Source organism: Xyrauchen texanus, chromosome 4 (assembly GCF_025860055.1).
Source record: "Xyrauchen texanus isolate HMW12.3.18 chromosome 4, RBS_HiC_50CHRs, whole genome shotgun sequence".
Classification (NCBI taxonomy): Eukaryota; Metazoa; Chordata; class Actinopteri; order Cypriniformes; family Catostomidae; genus Xyrauchen; species Xyrauchen texanus.
In genome coordinates, this window is record NC_068279.1 from 16,464,407 (window position 1) to 16,482,930 (window position 18,524).

The following is an 18,524-nucleotide window of genomic DNA, read 5'->3' on the forward strand; positions in this document are numbered from 1 at the left end:
TGTGGCATGTGGAGTGTTCTCTTTGATTACATATTTAATAGTTAACTGTGCGTTGGAGAGTGTTGACTTTGATTAGATATTAATTACTGTCTCATGGAAAACATATGAGATGCCTGTTGTTTGTATCAAGAGGGAGGCTTTTCTTCAGAAGTATGGGGATAAAAAATAAACAAACAAACGAAAACCACTCCGCCACATTTGTTTGATATTTCAAAGGTGCTTTGTTTTTCTCTCTCTCCAAGAACCACATCAAATCAAAACAAATTATTAATGTTAAATCCACAGATTTCATTTAGGATCTTAAGAAAAGTAACTCTCTGTGATAAATTATGAAAATAGATTGCAATTGTGTGTATATTGTGTTTGGCTCTTCAGATTTGAGGAAGAGCATCAGCCAGAGGAAGTCAGTTCCTGCCTTTGATGTGGCGAGCAGCACAGTTTAACTTCTGACCTGCAAGTAAACTTCGTCATGTCCACAGAGAATTTGCAAAGACTGTTTAACCCACAGCTCATTCTCCAGGCGAAATTGTTGTTCACATCTTACAGTATTTCATCCTCTTATCCATACTTGCAGTATTTAGACTGGAAATACAGTATATATAAAGAAAGTATAAAATGTATAGAGCTGCTGAAAGGGTTAGTTCACCCAAAATGAAAATTCTCTTATCATTTACTAACCCTCATGCCAATACAATATAAGTGAATGGGTGCCAAAATTTGAAGCTCCTTGCACAATGCATCACTTGCATTGTGAGGACTAACAGAGCTGAAATATTCTTCTATATATCTTAATTTGTGTTCTGCAGAAGAAAAAAAGTAATTCACACCTGGGATGGCACAAGGGTGAATAAATCATGAGAGAATAAAAATGTTTGGGTGAACTATTCCTTTAAGAGGACAGAACATTACATTTATATTTATGTTATTTGCTACTATTTTCTAAAGTGACACAGTGCACTGATCACATTACTGTCAAGAAGTGAGTCATGGGAAAAACGCCCTAAATGCTACTTTACAAATACATTCATAGCTAGATATGTCCCTGCATAAGACAATGCGTGGATATACTGTATGTATATACACACACACACATATATATATATATATATATATATATATATATATATATATATATATATATATATATATATATTCCCTCCTTTATTTTTATGCTGATTGATAAGGGACATTACTTCATAATTTCGAGATCAGCCATTGTATTTTTGTTTTTTATTAGTTTGTTTATTCTGTACCAAAATAAAGGTTGAGGACATAGTTTAGCAAATGTGTAAAATATATATGGTCTATGTTTCAAAGTAAATAAATAAAAATATTTAATAGAATAACATGCAAGGCCTTAAACTGCCCTCTGGGAAATTGACTGAACACGAAGCATAATGAAGAAGCAACTGCATCCATAAAATTTTCTTTATTTTTTATCCCACAAAGAAATGTCTACAAAAGCCATAAAATATAGAATTTAACAAAAATCACTTAAGTCCTTCATTTAGTATGTACAACGTGGAGGAGACACCTTATGGTCTCGATTTATCAGTACTTTTACATGTCCATTCCACAATGCTCGCACCTCAAGCTCAAACCCCTGCTCACTCATACGAATACAAACACACATTCACTTCATTACACAAAGTGCTATTCACTTATGTACTGTTTTACAATCCAGCTTGCACACATACACACACTCACACTCTTGGCAAGTTAACTGACCCCCCATGCTACATGCTACATGTGCTTTACTTGTATTGTGGACATGTGTTAAAGTTCTGTCAATCAGACCCTGTTCTCCATGAAAAACAGTTGGTTGTCTGAATATTCATGCTTGCATCTGAATTCCACTTTTCGATTGCTTCTCAAGTAAACAACTTATACATTAAAGCATCTACCCCGTATGCCATTCAGCATCACTTCACACTGGCTATGGCACTTGAAAACAAAAATGTTGCTTTGTTTTACTTAATTAGTACATAAAAAGTTTCTGTACGTTAAGTACAGTCTTAAGGGTTTTGGTAACATATGCTACCTTTGTTTTTTTATTCTTCATCCAGGGAGGCAGACACATTCTGATTTATAAATCATGTGTGTTATGAATCAGTAGTTTTGGAGGAACTTCAGTAGAACATAGCTGTCTGTGGTCACACATGGGCACAGTTCAAACACACAGGCACACATTTATTTCCTTCATTTCAAGTGTAGGGCAAGTAGCCATAAAGAGATAGTTGGCCCAAAAATTTGAATTCTGACATTATTTACTGACCCTCATGTTGTTACAAACCCATATCGCTTTCTTTTATCCATGGAACACAAATGGAGTTATTAGACAGAATGTCAGCCTCAGTCACCATTCACTTTCATTGCATCTTTTTTCCATACAATGCAAGTGAATGGTGCCTGATCTCCTTTTGTGTTCCATGGAAGAAAGAGAGTCATACGGGTTTGGATCAGCATGAGGTTGAGTAAATGATGACAGAATTTTTTAATTCTTTGGTGGACTATCCCTTCAAACCAGTATTCTGTAAACTTGAGTAAGTGCCCTTTTTTCTCCTACAGTAAAAAATTCTGTATTGTGTGTGTATATGTGTTTGTCTGTGTGTATGTGAACAGAATGAGCAGGGTGTGTTGCAGTCAGTCTTAAACACTGAACACCTCCCCGGAAACATTCAGAATAAAATGACACCAACCCCCCACCCCACTGCCCACCCCACCCCACCCCCCGTCAGAAACACATAAGAAAACACAAAAGCCCAAAGGTTCCATTATTATGAACCAGCATGCAAGAATAACTGAACAACAATAGGCTAATAATAATAATGATAATAATATAATTATAATAAAATAAAAATAATCTTACAATGCAAACATGACTGTAGTAAATGCTCCCAGTTATTGCTACAGTACCTAATAATATTGAACCTCTCATATAGTTACAAATTACTCTTGCCCTCAATTCACAGTCTAATACAAAAACAGCCTTCATCATAAGTTTAAAATGTGATTTCTGACTGAATACATTTTCTGTAATGAGCATAGAAACAGATAGAGAGCAGCTTATTCATGCTCTGTATAAATAATCTAACTTACATAAAATCCATTTCATTTCAGGAGATGCTTAATAATTACAATGCTTTAATTTGGAGCATAGGCACCACTGCTGGTGCTTGGCTGCACATTGATATTTACAGAGAGAGAGAGAGTGAGAGCTACCTGTTTGCTGGGACGTGCTACAAGCAATGCAGTGTGGCAAGGCCAGCCAGTGAATTCAGCCTTTTTCGCCTCTCAATGATGGGCAAACACACACACACACACACACACACACACACACACACACACACACACACACACACACCAAAGCCTTGTCTGGGTAGGTTTCGTATTTGTAGAAACCATTGCAATTAGATTTGTATTCCCTAAAAATGTCCATATTTCTAAAATAGTACTCTCTTTCTATTAAAATATTCAAAGAGAAGTCCCTGAGATGGATGCCAAAATATTGGCTCCCAGAAATGATTGTCTTGAACAGGAAACTGACATAAAGTTGGGCTCGAAACTCCCTAAAGTTGGGCTGAGAGCGTTTGGTTAAGTAGGAGGACTCGAAAAAGGTGAAATGATTGCTTCTCAGCAGTCTATAATTGTGCATTTATTTCATACCATGTATCTGTAGTTATTACTTCATGTTAGTTAAGTGCTTTCAAGTGCATTTCACAATATAAATGCGTCGAGATAAAAAATTCACTGTTTGGTGAAACCGAATATGTCAACTCCTGACTTGTGTTATTGTAATGTTTTTTCCTTAATAACAAACTGACATATGGCTTTAGATCCTATTAGTACAAGTCAAGAGAAGGGGAGTAGGACACTCAGCATCTCCATCTGGTGGTTTGAGAAGGTACTTTATTGGACCAAGAGAGTCCAAACCCATACTGTACTCACCAGAGAATGATTTGAAGTTTCTTAGACTTACTCTGAGTGCATGACTGATATACAGTGCACTCTTCATACAGTAGCTACACTTAATGGTTCTATACTGAAATCTGAGAAATGGAAATTCGAATAAATAATGAAAGATCAAAGATGATTGTCAGTTACACTACCATTAAGCTTTATAGTTTTTAAGCAGTATATCCCAGGAGTTACTGGGAACACCTCTCTGCTTGCTTAAAAAACCTCTGTCAATGCAGCCTTATATACATCTGCTTTGCTAAAATTGTTTGTTGGCCAATCACCTAACCCCAAATCAGATTACTTATTTTATTCATGTCCCAATGTAACTTGATGGCTTAGAAAATGCATAAAGAATAAACAAACTGATTAATCAGAATTTCAGTTTATAAAGAATAATCTTATGTGTTTCTTAAAAGATTCCATTTTACCCTTTTAGGATTGGTTTAATCCAATAGAAATCCTGTACACATTCCTTAAATATTTCTTGACTAGAAGTCCAAGTCAAGGAAACAGGAACGTCACTAGGAATCCCAAATCTAACTTGATGGCGTTATCACAATACTTTACATCTTTGAAACTCATGTTTACGTGGTTTCGATGGAAAATAATGGGATTTTTAGATGTATTAATTTGTGTTTAAACTATACATTGATCACTCCTTGATCTGGACATTTCTGACATTATTGCTTGCGTACGAGAATCTTTTATTGAGGCAGCAGAAAAGAGTTGAGTTGACTTGAAATGTCAGTGGCAGTAACTAATAGAGCTGATTGCTTGCTAGAGTAGCTACAGTATCTAGTATGTCTCCAGAGAAAGAGGGCTATACTGTTACTGCATAATGCTAGTGTACTAGTTTTTGCAGTGTGGCAGTAAGAACTGTTTTTTGAGGCATTTAGAGCAAACAGGATTATAGATTTGCAGTTCTGATTGCTACCCATTATGTCACATTTGACTGGATTGTTTTTTAGCAGTTAATGCATTACAGTATCTGTTATTGCAGCTATGACTGACATGATACAATTTTTTGTCAAATATATCTCTGTACTTTTGCATGGAAAAGTGTCCATTATCAATTTTTCCACCTCAACAATCCTTTGTTGTTGGATTAATGTTGTGGTGCTTTTTAAACATATATACATACAGCCCAGACAAGGCTTTTAAACATGGCCAGGCAAAGTTAGTCCCCTGTTAACCTTATACTAGTTTCAGCTTCACAAATTCTGTACAAGTACATCTACAAAAAAAAATAGGAAAAATTACATAGACAGGGTATGGGCCTTTCAGGCCACTGTTGTTTTTAAATTATGACTAAAATATTAACAGAACGAGATTTAATACTGGAATACCGCTTTTGTACTAGAGAAATTACTACATATTTATCATTTTTGAACGCAATCCCCCACCCTTATTTCAATATAAAACATTTTCATAAAAAAAGAGAAGTCAAACAAGCAAATAAACTTACCCAATTTTAAAGACAGCTTAAATTGTCTTAAAGTCTGTAAATTTCTTGTCAATTTGAAGGCGCCTTTTGCTGCTGGCGCATATATACATTCTTATGACTGTACCGGTGAAATTGAGTTGGATTTTTGAAATGCAGGACATTCCTAGTGTTTGTTTTTTTGTGGCGACAAAATGCCTTGAATGCTGCGACACGTTGCTCATCAACAGCGTCAATGACACCTTCCAGGGTCAGCCCATTGATCATTGAATGTAAGACCTGTTCTTTTTGCCAAATTTGGGTGTGAACTTGTTCGGTCATTTGGGCATTATGCTAGCGGCGTCAGGATTGAAGAGCTCTTTATAGAGGGGGGGGAAGAGCATGTTAACCGTCTCTGGATGGAGCTGCTGGAAGGCCTGGAGCTCCTCCGTGTGGAGGGTGCACACAGCTGACAGTGTGGGGATCCGACTGATCAACTGCAGAAAAGAGGACAGGGGTACATTGGAATAAGGGTCACAGTGGAATAGTTCACCCATAAAACATTTTTCCATCCATGGAACACAAAAGTATATGTTGGCCTTAGCCACCATTCACTCTCATTCGATGGGAAAAAAAAGATGCTGCTGTCAAAATTTCCCTTTGACTTCCACAGAGGCAAGAAAGTCTTATGAGTTTGGAAAGACATAACGGTGAGTAATTATGACAGAATTTAATTTATGGTTGAACTATCACTTTAACATCATAAAAACAAAAAATCTATTTGGGTTATATCAGGGTGGTTTCAGATCAATTCCTGTTTGAAGGACACTAGAGACATACCTTGGCCAACGCGTCCTCGTCCAGATGGTTCTTTTGCATGATGTGCTGCAGGGCAAAGTAGATTTTCTCTTGTAGCTTCTGCACTTTCCTCGGCTCCATTAACCACGGCCGGTCTGGAAACACAAGAGAATCATCTATTAATATCTTTTTTGTTGTTGGAAATACTGCAGTAACATTAAGAATTCTGCCATTATACAGTACTTTTCAAAAATCTAAGGCACATAAGATGTTTCACAAAAGCATTTGTCTTAAGATGGTTATTTATATCTTTAGCTTTAGAGTGTCCATATAAAATATACATTTTAGACACTCATTCATTACTTTTGCAAATAGAAGAGATTACAACAGAAGAACAGGGAGCCCTGCAACATGTGTCATGGCCCCCACAAAGCCCCCCCACTGAACATTGTGTCTGTATGAGATTACATAAAGACACAGAAGCAATTGAGACAGCCTAAATAGTTAGAAGATCTGTGACAAATTCTCCAAGAATCTTGCAACATCCTATCTGCCAACAACTAAGAAAAACTGTGTCCAAGTGTACTTAGATCAGTAAATTAAACTGAGATTTAGCAGACACTTTCATCCTAAGTGACTTGATGTACATTAAGCTATACATTTCATCAGTACTGTATGTGTTTAATGGGAGTTGTACCCATGACCTTGGTGTTGCTATGATTTACCAGTTGAGCTAAACACATTAATGCTCAATGAAGACTTTCTCTTCCTTTCCATACTGATATGAGATGATTTAGTTGCGGAGCTAACAGGCTAGTATTGAGGGGTTAGCAGGTTTGCAGTGAGGCCTGACCTGTAGAAATGAGCACTGCAGCAGAAAACAAGGCAATCTCCTCCTCTGTTAGCTGCAGTGAACACAGACTCTTAGCAAAGTCAAACACTGCATTGACCAGATCATCACAGCCTGCAAGAAAAAGAGGGAGAAAAAGAAACAGCACGTGTCATTTTACATTAATTTGTCAGTTAATTTGGTGTTTTTCATAAATTGAAGGTGAAGTATGTAATTTTTTCAATGTTAAATTCTCTGAAACGTGAAAACACTGTGTCTACACACACACACACACACACACACACACACACACAAACTATTTGGCTTGATTCAGACATGGACAGTGGTTTCATATGTTTGAAATGAGTTTTCTACTTCAAGTAGAGGTAATCTAACTAAATCAAGTAAACCCAACACAATTTTTCATGTCAAAATAAGTCAAATAAAACTCTTTTAGTGATATGCTAGCTAGTGACAGGAAATGTTTGCATGCTAAACACATGCTGGTGGAAAGCGCAACTGAGTGTAACTTGATCATTATGCTATAGTTTATTCATTGAACATATTCTCAATGGTTAAAACAATATGTAAAATACTCAAAATGTATTTGCTCTCAACCTATGCTCAAGCTCCACTCTTTATCACATAACGGCATAACAAAATATTAAAGATGAACAAGTCTCCCCTCTTATATTCCTCTTGCATAAAGACACATAAAATAACAATTCATTTGAACATGTACTCTCCCTGTTGAGTCCAATGCAAAACATGCTGGTAACTAGAAATCCTCTGCTGAGTTTTAGTTAACCAAAATATTCATGTTGTCCAAATGCACATGGATTAAGTAAAGCTGTAAAGACACTTTTTAGCTGACTCAAACTCAATGTCACGAGTTTGGGACAGGGACTATCTGTTTGTTCGACCAGTTGAAGACAAGGTATTGCTTAGGGGGAAAGCTGTTCGCAAACAATACAAAAGTTCAAACACAGAAATTACACACTTCACCTTTAAGGTATAGCTAAAGTCATACAATGTTTATACCATACATCTTTTCTAAAAAAAATAAAGAAAAAAAATCAGAAATTGTAGAAGTGAATGATGTTGTACCCAGAGATTTAAATATCTGCATGCCTCCATATTTTTCCTCAAACAGAACCGTATTGTTTAGAGGGTTAAATGCCCGACACATTCTGACCAGCACAACTTCAAGACAACCTGTATGAGAGAGAAGTGTTTTTATATTCACAGGACTACATTCTAACAATCAGTAAGCAAGCAGTAAAGAGAATTTAGAATATGTTTATTGATAATTCAGATGCACAGTCTCCATTCTTGAAAATAGCGATCCCAGGTTGTTCCTCTCACCTGATTTCAGTAGTAATATCTGGTCGTTCTGGCAAAGCTCCATAAAGCCAGTGATGCGCTTAGCAAATTCGACCACATACTGAATGGCATGAGTGATCTGTATAGCACACTGCTGCCACAACATGTCCCGTGTCTGAAACAAACATATATAGACCTCATGGGTAAGCTTGTCATCAATGTATTGTTCTGGCAAATTTGTGCATCCTTCTGGAATTTGTTTATTAATAATTCTTCAATCGCTTATTTGGTTGATGCATTGAAAACCTTGTTTCAAATATTGTTGCTTAAAATGACATAAAATGTATCCCTTAATCTTATTATCATACAATCTTTAACATTTATACAAAAATAAATAAAAAATATCCAGTAGAATTTAAAATGTTTAATATAATTAATATTCATACCATGCAAAAATACAGTATGCCTATCAGTGAAGTGAAACCAAATAGAGTATACTTTGATATCTCCCTTTAATTTAGTTTTAAAAACAATACTTGAAATGTTACTACCAACTACTCATTGCAATTTGCTACAAAAAATACAAAAAAGAGCACACAGACTACTGAAAATTTGATATCAGCAAATTACATTGTGCGCTCTGCAATTCTCTCCCAGTACAGAGAATCTTCATAGACACTATTTCAAAGGGCTTCTCGGTAATTACTCATAATCCATTTGACACAGGGAAATGAAGAGGGCTTGTAGTACATCTGGCACCCTACTCTATTGTGCTTTGAGTGTTTGCTAGCTAAATCCGTTAGTGCTCTCTTTCTCTTTCTCTTTTTCTCTGTATCAGTGCAAAGGTTATAGGATCAGCTCTGGTGGGCTGAGATACTCTAATGAACTCTGATCTCAAGCGTGCAATCTGACAAAAAAGAGGTAACTAAGCATGACCAAAGAGGAGTGAAAGAGTGAGGAATGAGAGTCAGCAATAGGTGCAAACGTATCTAAATGAATGTAAGACAAAGAACACGAAGAGGGGAGTGGGATAGTGGGACAGATGAAGTGTTCTGCATGTAAAATGATTGCGGGAGTGACCTCACACCTTGCTTTGGTACATCTTGACCTCTTCGTAGGAATGCGTCTGCCAGGCTAGCTGCTGTAGCTCCTCTGCTGTGTACTGACACGTCTCCAGGTGGGACTTTATGATGTTCTGTGCAATTCGGTCTGTTAATGAGAACAACCAAACTTTAAGCAGGTAATGACTGTCATTGAATATTAATTACAGTGCAACTAAAGTTAAATTTTGACAATATTTTTGTCACTTTTTCTTCCAAACTAGGCAAACTTGTTGGTTAAAAAGCATTTATTGCTGTTTCATGTAAAAACAAAATGGCTTCAAGCCTTGGGCTGCTAACACACATACACATACACTATGAAAGTTTGGACACAATTGACTAAATTTAAGTTTATGATCTCTAAAACATTTTCGATTCAAAGACTTATTCTTAAATGCTTCAAATGAGGTTTGTAGACAAATGTATATAGTACCATATGAATCTAATTTGAACTTGATACATTTGGTTGAGAGAATCTAAAGGGTGTACAAAGCTGTTATCTAGTTAATGGGTGTCTACTTTGGTCACAACATAATTCCCATAGTTCCTTTTGTTATTTCATAATTTTTGCAAGTTTACTATTATTCTAAGATGTGGTTAAGAAATATAAAGAATGAGTAGGTGTGTCCAAACTTGATGGCACACTGATGGTGTACATGAATCATGCAACTCTAGGGCCTCTCACTGTCGATCATACCTAATTCCCCCATGGACACTCCAGGTGCTAGCTGGCTGTCTGGATAGGAGCCGTAGGTGAAAAGGTTGGGAACGGGGGTTAGATCATATATGGGTTCCTGTTTGATCTGCTTCATTCCAGTCATATCCAGTCCAGACTGATCTGGGCTAGGCTGGGTAGAGTCCATGCCGTAGTAGCCTCCGGGAGCACCATTCTGCTGACCCTTGGGTATGTCTATGACGTGACCATTGGCATAAGTGCCTCCGATCTCGTGGTTGAGGGTGCTGAGGCCGTTGGTGAGGCTGGAGGAGTAAACACGGGAGAGGGCCTCCGCATCACCCGTCTGCTGCTGCCGCTGCTCCTGCAGCCTCTGCTGGTGCTTCTGAACCTCTGCATAGAGGGAGTCCCTTTGCTTCTTAGACATGCGGCCGAACTTAACAGCTGATAGGGAGAGGACACATTAAAGCAAATCAGTGTTATTATCATTAATGAAAACCTAAAATCTACATGAAAACTTTTTCATTAAATGAAACGAAAATAAAAGCTAGCATAGTTGGAAAAACAAAAACAAAAATAAAATACATTTTCATTACTCCAAAACTAACTAAACTAAAATTGAAATTACCACAAATTAATTCTGATACACATTATATTATACAATTTAAAACTTTTACAATCTGCACTTATTAAACAGGAAGATGCCACTTGATGCCGAAAACACTAAACTGCCCTTAGAAATGTAATGCTGTTAAAAATGTAATGTTAAACATATTAAAAGCACCAACTTTGGCAGCACTAAAATACTTAAACTAAACTAAAAACTAAATATACTGAAAAGCTAAAGCTGAACTAAAAGTTAAAATGAATATTAACTATTACAAACAAAATAGAAATACAAACTAAATAAAATATTCAAAACTATATAACACTTGACAAGATAAATGAAATTGAATAATGTTTAGGACACGTTTTAAATTGGTTTACAAGATTAATGCATCTAGTCGCCAAGCAGCTTATGAGTGTAAGTTTGTTTGTAAGGAAGAATATGATTTCTCTCACCATCCCGGGACATGCCCAGAGCCAGGCACTTTTGCAGTCGACAGTGCTGGCAGCGGTTGCGGTTCGTTCTGTCAATCAGGCAGTTGCGCTGACGGGGACACGAGTAGGAGGCGTTGTTCTGTTGACTGCGCCTAAAGAAACCCTACAGGGGACATGACAACAGAAGATTTAGATCTTATTGACAATCAAACCTACAGTTGCAATAAAAAAGGGCTTAAACCCTTGAATTTACCTTGATTTCTGCATTAACTGGTCATAAGATATGATCTGATCTATAACAAAGTCCCAACAATAGATAAATACAAATAATAGTCTGCTTAAACAACAATAACTGGAGGACCTTGCCAAAGGTTCACAGATATTTTTTAATCCTGCACTGTGAATCTTTACATGATGTATAATGAAGACATGAAAAGGTATCTTTGTGTTATTTGATTAAGCAGACTGTGTTTGTCTAATATCCATTGTTGCAATAAAAAAAAAAAATTCTTGTTGCGGAAATCAAGGTAAATCGAAGGTTTCACATAGTTCTTCCTGCAACTGTATCATACAACATGTACCTGAAATGAAAATCACTTCATTTATGGACACTTAAACCACACTTAAAATGTGTGAATTGTAATTACATTTCCACTTAGCTATTTTAGCGATTACTTTTAACCAACCAGTCCCAAGGTCCTTTTTATGGCATATATGACCCTCAAGTTTACACAGGTGACCAAGCAGAGTAACAACAGGTATAGTATATAGGTATCACATTAACTGTGGATGTGTTTCATTAAGTTTGACAACCAGAACGTTTCCATATTAGTTTGTCTTAATTTTGAAAAACGTGTCTATTATTTTATCATTTAAAACCTAACAAACTTCTTTTTGTGAAATGTTTTACGTAAAAAGTGTGCTTGTGCTTTCTTTATCTAAAATAAATGCCACTTGGTTTGATATTTTGTTATCTAATGCACAACCATTCCATGTTTAATTATGACTTATAGTAAGTGTCTAAAAATTGTGTGGCCAATGTATACTGTCTAAAATAACACAATAGTCAGTCCTTAATACAATCTTGAAAGCAAGCGTTACATAAACGATTATGCCGTTTTTACAAAGGGCATGGATTGCTAGAATTGATGGATGATTATCAAATACAAAAGACAAAAAGGCTTTCCACTAACCTTACAGCCTTCACATGTGATGACTCCATAGTGGATGCCTGATGACTTGTCTCCACAGATTTTGCATGGGATGACTTCAATTTGGGCTGAAAAGAGACAAAATTAATTAATTGTTTGCTTGGAAAAGCCAACAATTAATGACCACCTCGATTCAAGGGTGATGTTGCCGTTAGAGCAGACCAGGATGTGCCTTTCTAATTTTTCTCAAGACATTTTGTAATCTGTGGTTCTTGAAAGACAGAGGGAGAGGATCATTGGACCTGCTGAGAGACAGGAGTCAAACTAAGGCCAAACTCCTCAATGAACAGTATGTTAAGATTGTTTCTGCTTTCAGGTTCATAAGCAAAGTCGAATGAGTTAAATCTCTTACTAGAATAGGGGGCAAGGTGTACTTTTGTAAAAAAAAAAAATTCTTATTGCATTACCCATTTGAAATGTGATATGTGTTATTTTTCCTAGATATTCCAGTTTAATGTGCATAGACAACTGTAAGTAAGCCATTCTTATTGATTTCCCTGAAAAGTATACACACTCTGGCTGGGGGAGAGACGTTCTCATTCTAGAGAGCATTTTATTAGGCAAAAACTTTGTATGAGTCCCTGTTTGCAAGATGGGTCATAAATATATCTGTTGAAAGTTAGGAGATGGCATATAGATGGCTTCTATGCTATAGTAATAGACAAAGAACTAAATGCCACAAAGCTACAATTATGTATCAAGGAACATTAAACAATGTTTGCTTCAATCAAACATGTGTTCTCCTTGTTGAAAACAGCCATGCACAGCTGCATGGCCATGTCAGGAGCAAGCTCCACACTGAATTACATAACCAGAATATGGAAAGTACAGGTGAAACTCGAAAAATTAGAATATCGTGCAAAAGTTCATTAATTTCAGTAATTCAACTTAAAAGGTGAAACTAATATATTATATAGACTCATTACAAGCAAGTAAGATATTTCAAGCCTTTATTTGATATAATTTTGATGATTATGGCTTACAGCTTATGAAAACCCCAAATTCAGAATCTCAGAAAATTAGAATATTGTGAAAAGGTTCAGTATTGTAGGCTCAAAGTGTCACACTCTAATCAGCTAAACACCTGCAAAGGGTTCCTGAGCCTTTAAATGGTCTCTCAGTCTGGTTCAGTTGAATTCACAATCATGGGGAAGACTGCTGACCTGACCGTTGTGCAGAAAACCATCATTGACACCCTCCACAAGGAGGGAAAGCCTCAAAAGGTAATTGCAAAAGAAGTTGGATGTTCTCAAAGTGCTGTATCAAAGCACATTAATAGAAAGTTAAGTGGAAGGGAAAAGTGTGGAAGAAAAAGGTGCACAAGCAGCAGGGATGACCGTAGCCTGGAGAGGATTGTCAGGAAAAGGCCATTCAAATGTGTGGGGAGCTTCACAAGGAGTGGACTGAGGCTGGAGTTACTGCATCAAGAGCCACCACACACAGGCGGGTCCTGGACATGGGCTTCAAATGTCAAGCGTCTTACCTGGGCTAAAGAAAAAAAGAACTGGTCTGTTGCTCAGTGGTCCAAAGTCCTCTTTTCTGATGAGAGCAAATTTTGCATCTCATTTGGAAACCAAGGTCACAGAGTCTGGAGGAAGAATGGAGAGGCACACAATCCAAGATGCTTGAAGTCCAGTGTGAAGTTTCCACAGTCTGTGTTGGTTTGGGGAGCCATGTCATCGGCTGGTGTTGGTCCACTGTGCTTTATTAAGTCCAGAGTCAAGCGCAGCCGTCTACCAGGACATTTTAGAGCACTTCATGCTTCCTTCAGCAGACAAGCTTTATGGAGATGCTGACTTCATTTTCCAGCAGGACTTGGCACCTGCCCACACTGCCAAAAGTACCAAAACCTGGTTCAATGACCATGGTATTACTGTGCTTGATTGGCCAGCAAACTCGCCTGACCTGAACCCCATAGAGAATCTATGGGGCATTATAAGAGAAAGATGAGAGACATGAGACCAAACAATGCAGAAGCGCTGAAGGCCGCTATTGAAGCATCTTGGTCTTCCATAACACCTCAGCAGTGCCACAGGCTGATAGCATCCATGCCACGCCGCATTGAGGCAGTAATTAATGCAAAGGGGCCCAAACCAAGTACTGAGTACATATGCATGATTATACTTTTCAGAGGGCCGACATTTCTGTATTTAAAATCCTTTTTTTATTGATTTCATGTAATATTCTAATTTTCTGAGATTCTGAATTTGGGGTTTTCATAAGCTGTAAGCCATAATCATCAAAATTATATCAAATAAAGGCTTGAAATATCTTACTTTGCTTGTAATGAGTCTATATAATATATTAGTTTCACCTTTTAAGTTGAATTACTGAAATTAATGAACTTTTGCAAGATATTCTAATTTTTCAAGTTTCACCTGTAGTTTAATGAGGAACTGAAAAAAAATACATGGCCGTGAGGCTAATCTTCAACCTTTCCTTCTCTGGCATGTGCCACTAGGAAATTAAACAAGATAAAAGGCAAGAAAAAAAGAAAACGAGACAGAGAGGAAGACAGAAGGAGAAACCCATCTCCCTGTTGAGACTGCATACTCAAAATAAAGAGATTAGCCACCCAATCTAATCCTAAATTATTTCTCCACATGCTTGTTCCCCTGCTTGTAACTGGCTTATCTGATGCAGCAATTCTCAATTAATCTTTCCTCACTCAAATACAAATTCAATTCTACCTGTAAACATATAAGCACAAATGCAACATATTCCTTTCCGTAGGGTACTTAAGGAGTGTGTGCGCTTATGGCTTATTTTTTCACAAACATTTGTATTTTTTAGGCAACAATTTTGGAGCAAAGGGACTCCCACTTAGTACAAATTGCATGATAATGAATCAAATACAAACCATCGGCAGTCACAAATGCATTTCTGAGAGCCCAGTACTGGAAAACTGGAGTCTTGAAGTCTATGAAAACTCAGCACTCTCAAAAATAAATAATATTAATTATTAAAAATACGTTTATTTGTCAAATGTGCAACAATACAGCTGCAGCAATATTTTTTGGCAATTGAATGTCTTGTTCTATTAGCCCACCATTAAAAAAATAAATTGTAGGTCACATCCACAATAATGTGTTAAAGTGTAAAAATGTCATTTTCAGTTTTCTAACGTCATTGTTCTCCAAAGTGTACAGTTATATAGAGTGTTTTTTTTTCTCTCAAAAGTCTACAATTGTAGGTGGAGGAAAATGCCGTTCTCGTGTGTATGAGAGCTGTAAACTTAACGAAATGAATGACTTATTTGAAACAAAAATGTATTCATGTTGACGTGCACTTAAGACAAAAATAAACTATATAAGAATAGTAGTAGATAAGTAAAAAAAAAAAGGCAAAGGAACCAGAAGTATATATATATATACTGATATAATAAAGTTAATACTGTAAGGCCATATAAAGTAGTATGAGCAAATGTTAGCTGTGTGACATTAAAGGATGTCAAAAAAAGATAAAAAAACAAACAAGAAAAACACATTGATAGAAATCCACTAATAATTGAAACTACAGGGTGATAATTGTACATGCATTATTCCTCAAATACGTCTATGCAAGTACCTGTCAATGCTTTTTTATTTTTATTTATAAACTGTGATGAGTAACACAAAATAATTTTCTCTGGAAATCGACAGTATGCCACTGAGCTTAATTTATTGAACCTGTAACATTCCTTAAATGTTGTACTAAGCACACAGAGCTAAGATATAATCACAATACTGATTTACACACTTTTGTACCCTTAAGAACCACAAAACCAAAACCAATGAATCACAATCAAATTGCTCTACTTCTGAAATGCTTTGTTAATAGATTTACATGTATGATTCATTGTCTCCTTAGTATGTACTAAATAAATACTTTTTTATTTATTGTACATATAAACATTAAAACCCTGAAATGCTTTCTTACCTACAACATCTGTCTTCATTTTCAGACAGAAGCACTGCAGTCGCAAATACACACCTGACTCGAGACCGCAGTGTGAAGCTCAGGGGTTTGTAAGTGCATCTCTGATTGTGTGTGTGCATGTGCTGTTAATCTGACTGTGAGAATATAGGCTGACTAGTGTGGATATGACAGGATGAATACTGTATGTTGCAGAGTTTAATGAGTATAATTTATTCATACTGTGTGCTGCTTACGTCTATGTTTGTACATCCACTATGTTCAACATTATTTGCAACTGTGCTTTTGTGCAATAGGTATGATGTATTGGAAATGTATACACATTCTAGTCAATGTAATGAGATTAACACACACACACACACACACACACATACAGTACATTGACTAATGTTGGATGTTTAAGCTGTGGCTAGTCAGTGCTGTAGCTCTTCCTGTCTAATTCTACCCCACTAGACTTAAGCTACAGTGTCTGTGGGTTTGGCGGTTATGGGGGTGGGCATACAAACTCATTGACCCTTAGCTACAGACAGCACAAGCAAGGTTGTTCCCATGGCAATGTCACCTTGAGTCAATTGATTGTCCCCATTCTGGTCTATGAAAATGGAAGCACTATGAGTAATTGCAAACATGTGTGTGTGCAAACACTGCTGTAACATACTTGGAGGATAATTTCAGTATTCCACTGGGTTAGATACTGTAAATGCAACACTTTCTTTAAACTAATATATTTCCAAAAAGAGACAGGGAAAGAAAAAGAGAAGGAAAGAGAAAGACTATGGCCCCCTCAATAATTTAGAGTTAATAATTGTAGTAGTTTATTATGCAGAATATCTAGTAGAATTCAAGTCTCTCATCCAATAGACTTCACCAATTCACTGTGGGAATTCCCCTGCATTTAAAAGGATTCCAACCCTTTGCTTTCCCAGGCGTAAATTTTTTTTTTATTTTGGCTGATTTACTAATAAATCATTCAGAGCAATTTTAGAACCATTTTGACATTCATTGACAAGAACCAGTGGTTGAAGAGAGCCGATATACTTCGGCAGTACCTGCAACGATGATAAAATTACGTCACCGTAGGATATTAAGGTACTGATAAGAATCCTCCATACTTTCACATAATTATGTGATTTCATTAGGCATTTCATGAGGCAAAACTAGTTGAATTGATCTTGAGGCAATGACATTACCATCTGCATTTCACATATAGTAAAATATTTATAAATAGATATTTAAACAGCAAAAACTAGCACACCCTGTCCTTTTTTCAAGGTCAAATAATGGAGCATGGCGTTTTCAGCATGATCCATCAAGTCATGGTTGCTCTGTTGAATGTGCTGGTATGCTAAATCAGGGTTGAAAATGTACAGGCTTTTTGTGTAGTAACAAGGATTGTGAGCTCTGAGCGTTTGGCCCCAGTTTCAGAACACTGGTCCGGTTCCTCTCATGACCCACTTTGACCAATGCCAGAGCCAAACTGGGACAAATGAGCATAGAGGCCTGGACCAGCAGTGAACACATTTAAACACAAAACAGTATGGTAAACACTGTTTTACCCTTAAACTGCGCACAACAGGCATCATATTATGTATGGTACTTTCAAAGCAGGGAACTAGTTAGGCCATGGCTATATTGACTGATGATAGTGAAAGCCATGTTTTGTGTGTATGGCAAATAAAACTAGCAAATTTTAATGAGGCAAGGTTTATGTTTAAAAAATGTAAAACTAATTGAAGGTATATCCTCCAAAAACAAGTCTAAATTAATTATTAAGTAATTGAATAAGACTTTTAGAAATGTATAAATCTTCATCGAAATTTTAGAAATCTTTTTTATGATGTTTAGATAGATTCTACTAGAAAACAAGACAAAAGCTGTGCTTATCGTGTTTGTATTAATTCATTTAATTACTAACATCTAAGGCAGAATATTTTTTTTTTAGATAACTTGTTAGCAAATAGAATATGTGGAGCGGAGGGGGGCGGGGATCCCCAATCGGCCTGATGAGCACGCAAGGGATAAAGGCGGCCGGTGACGATGGTTTGACAGAGAGAGAATTACGGGCATGTCCGTCATGTGTGTTTAAGTTTGCATTAAATTATGATTTATGTTGACAAGCCGGTTCTCGCCTCCTTTCCCATCCTTAACTGTGTTACAGAATATAACTGGATAAATTGCAGATAAATTCCAGCTATATTGAATTTGATGATTGGAATTTGTTTGAGAGTTTTTGGTCTGAATGAATATTTTGGAT

General features: G+C 36.6%; 2 protein-coding genes across 3 annotated transcripts in view; one reads left to right on the top strand and one right to left on the bottom strand.

The window, feature by feature from the left end:
* LOC127637974 (transient receptor potential cation channel subfamily M member 6-like) overlaps positions 1–1,716 on the top strand; it is a 35,435-nt gene extending 33,719 nt beyond the window's left edge. The window contains exon 40 of the mRNA XM_052119290.1: positions 376–1,716. Within this exon, the coding sequence (XP_051975250.1) occupies positions 376–443 (68 nt within the window). The 3' untranslated portion in view covers positions 444–1,716. The remainder of the gene's footprint in view (positions 1–375) is intronic.
* A 1,025-nt stretch (positions 1,717–2,741) lies between these two features.
* LOC127637980 (nuclear receptor ROR-beta-like) overlaps positions 2,742–18,524 on the bottom strand; it is a 31,052-nt gene continuing 15,269 nt past the window's right edge. Inside the window, exons 1-10 of one of the 2 annotated variants that reach the window (XM_052119303.1) lie at positions 16,274–16,338; positions 12,338–12,423; positions 11,166–11,307; positions 10,128–10,547; positions 9,418–9,539; positions 8,373–8,505; positions 8,115–8,222; positions 7,032–7,142; positions 6,221–6,333; positions 2,742–5,877 (exon numbers count right to left, since the gene is read on the bottom strand). In XM_052119303.1, the coding sequence (XP_051975263.1) occupies positions 5,719–5,877; positions 6,221–6,333; positions 7,032–7,142; positions 8,115–8,222; positions 8,373–8,505; positions 9,418–9,539; positions 10,128–10,547; positions 11,166–11,307; positions 12,338–12,423; positions 16,274–16,292 (1,413 nt within the window). In that variant the 5' untranslated portion in view covers positions 16,293–16,338 and the 3' untranslated portion in view covers positions 2,742–5,718. Of the gene's footprint in view, positions 5,878–6,220; positions 6,334–7,031; positions 7,143–8,114; positions 8,223–8,372; positions 8,506–9,417; positions 9,540–10,127; positions 10,548–11,165; positions 11,308–12,337; positions 12,424–16,273; positions 16,339–18,524 lie in introns of those variants that run through there. The other variant, XM_052119313.1, reaches the window with a different exon arrangement.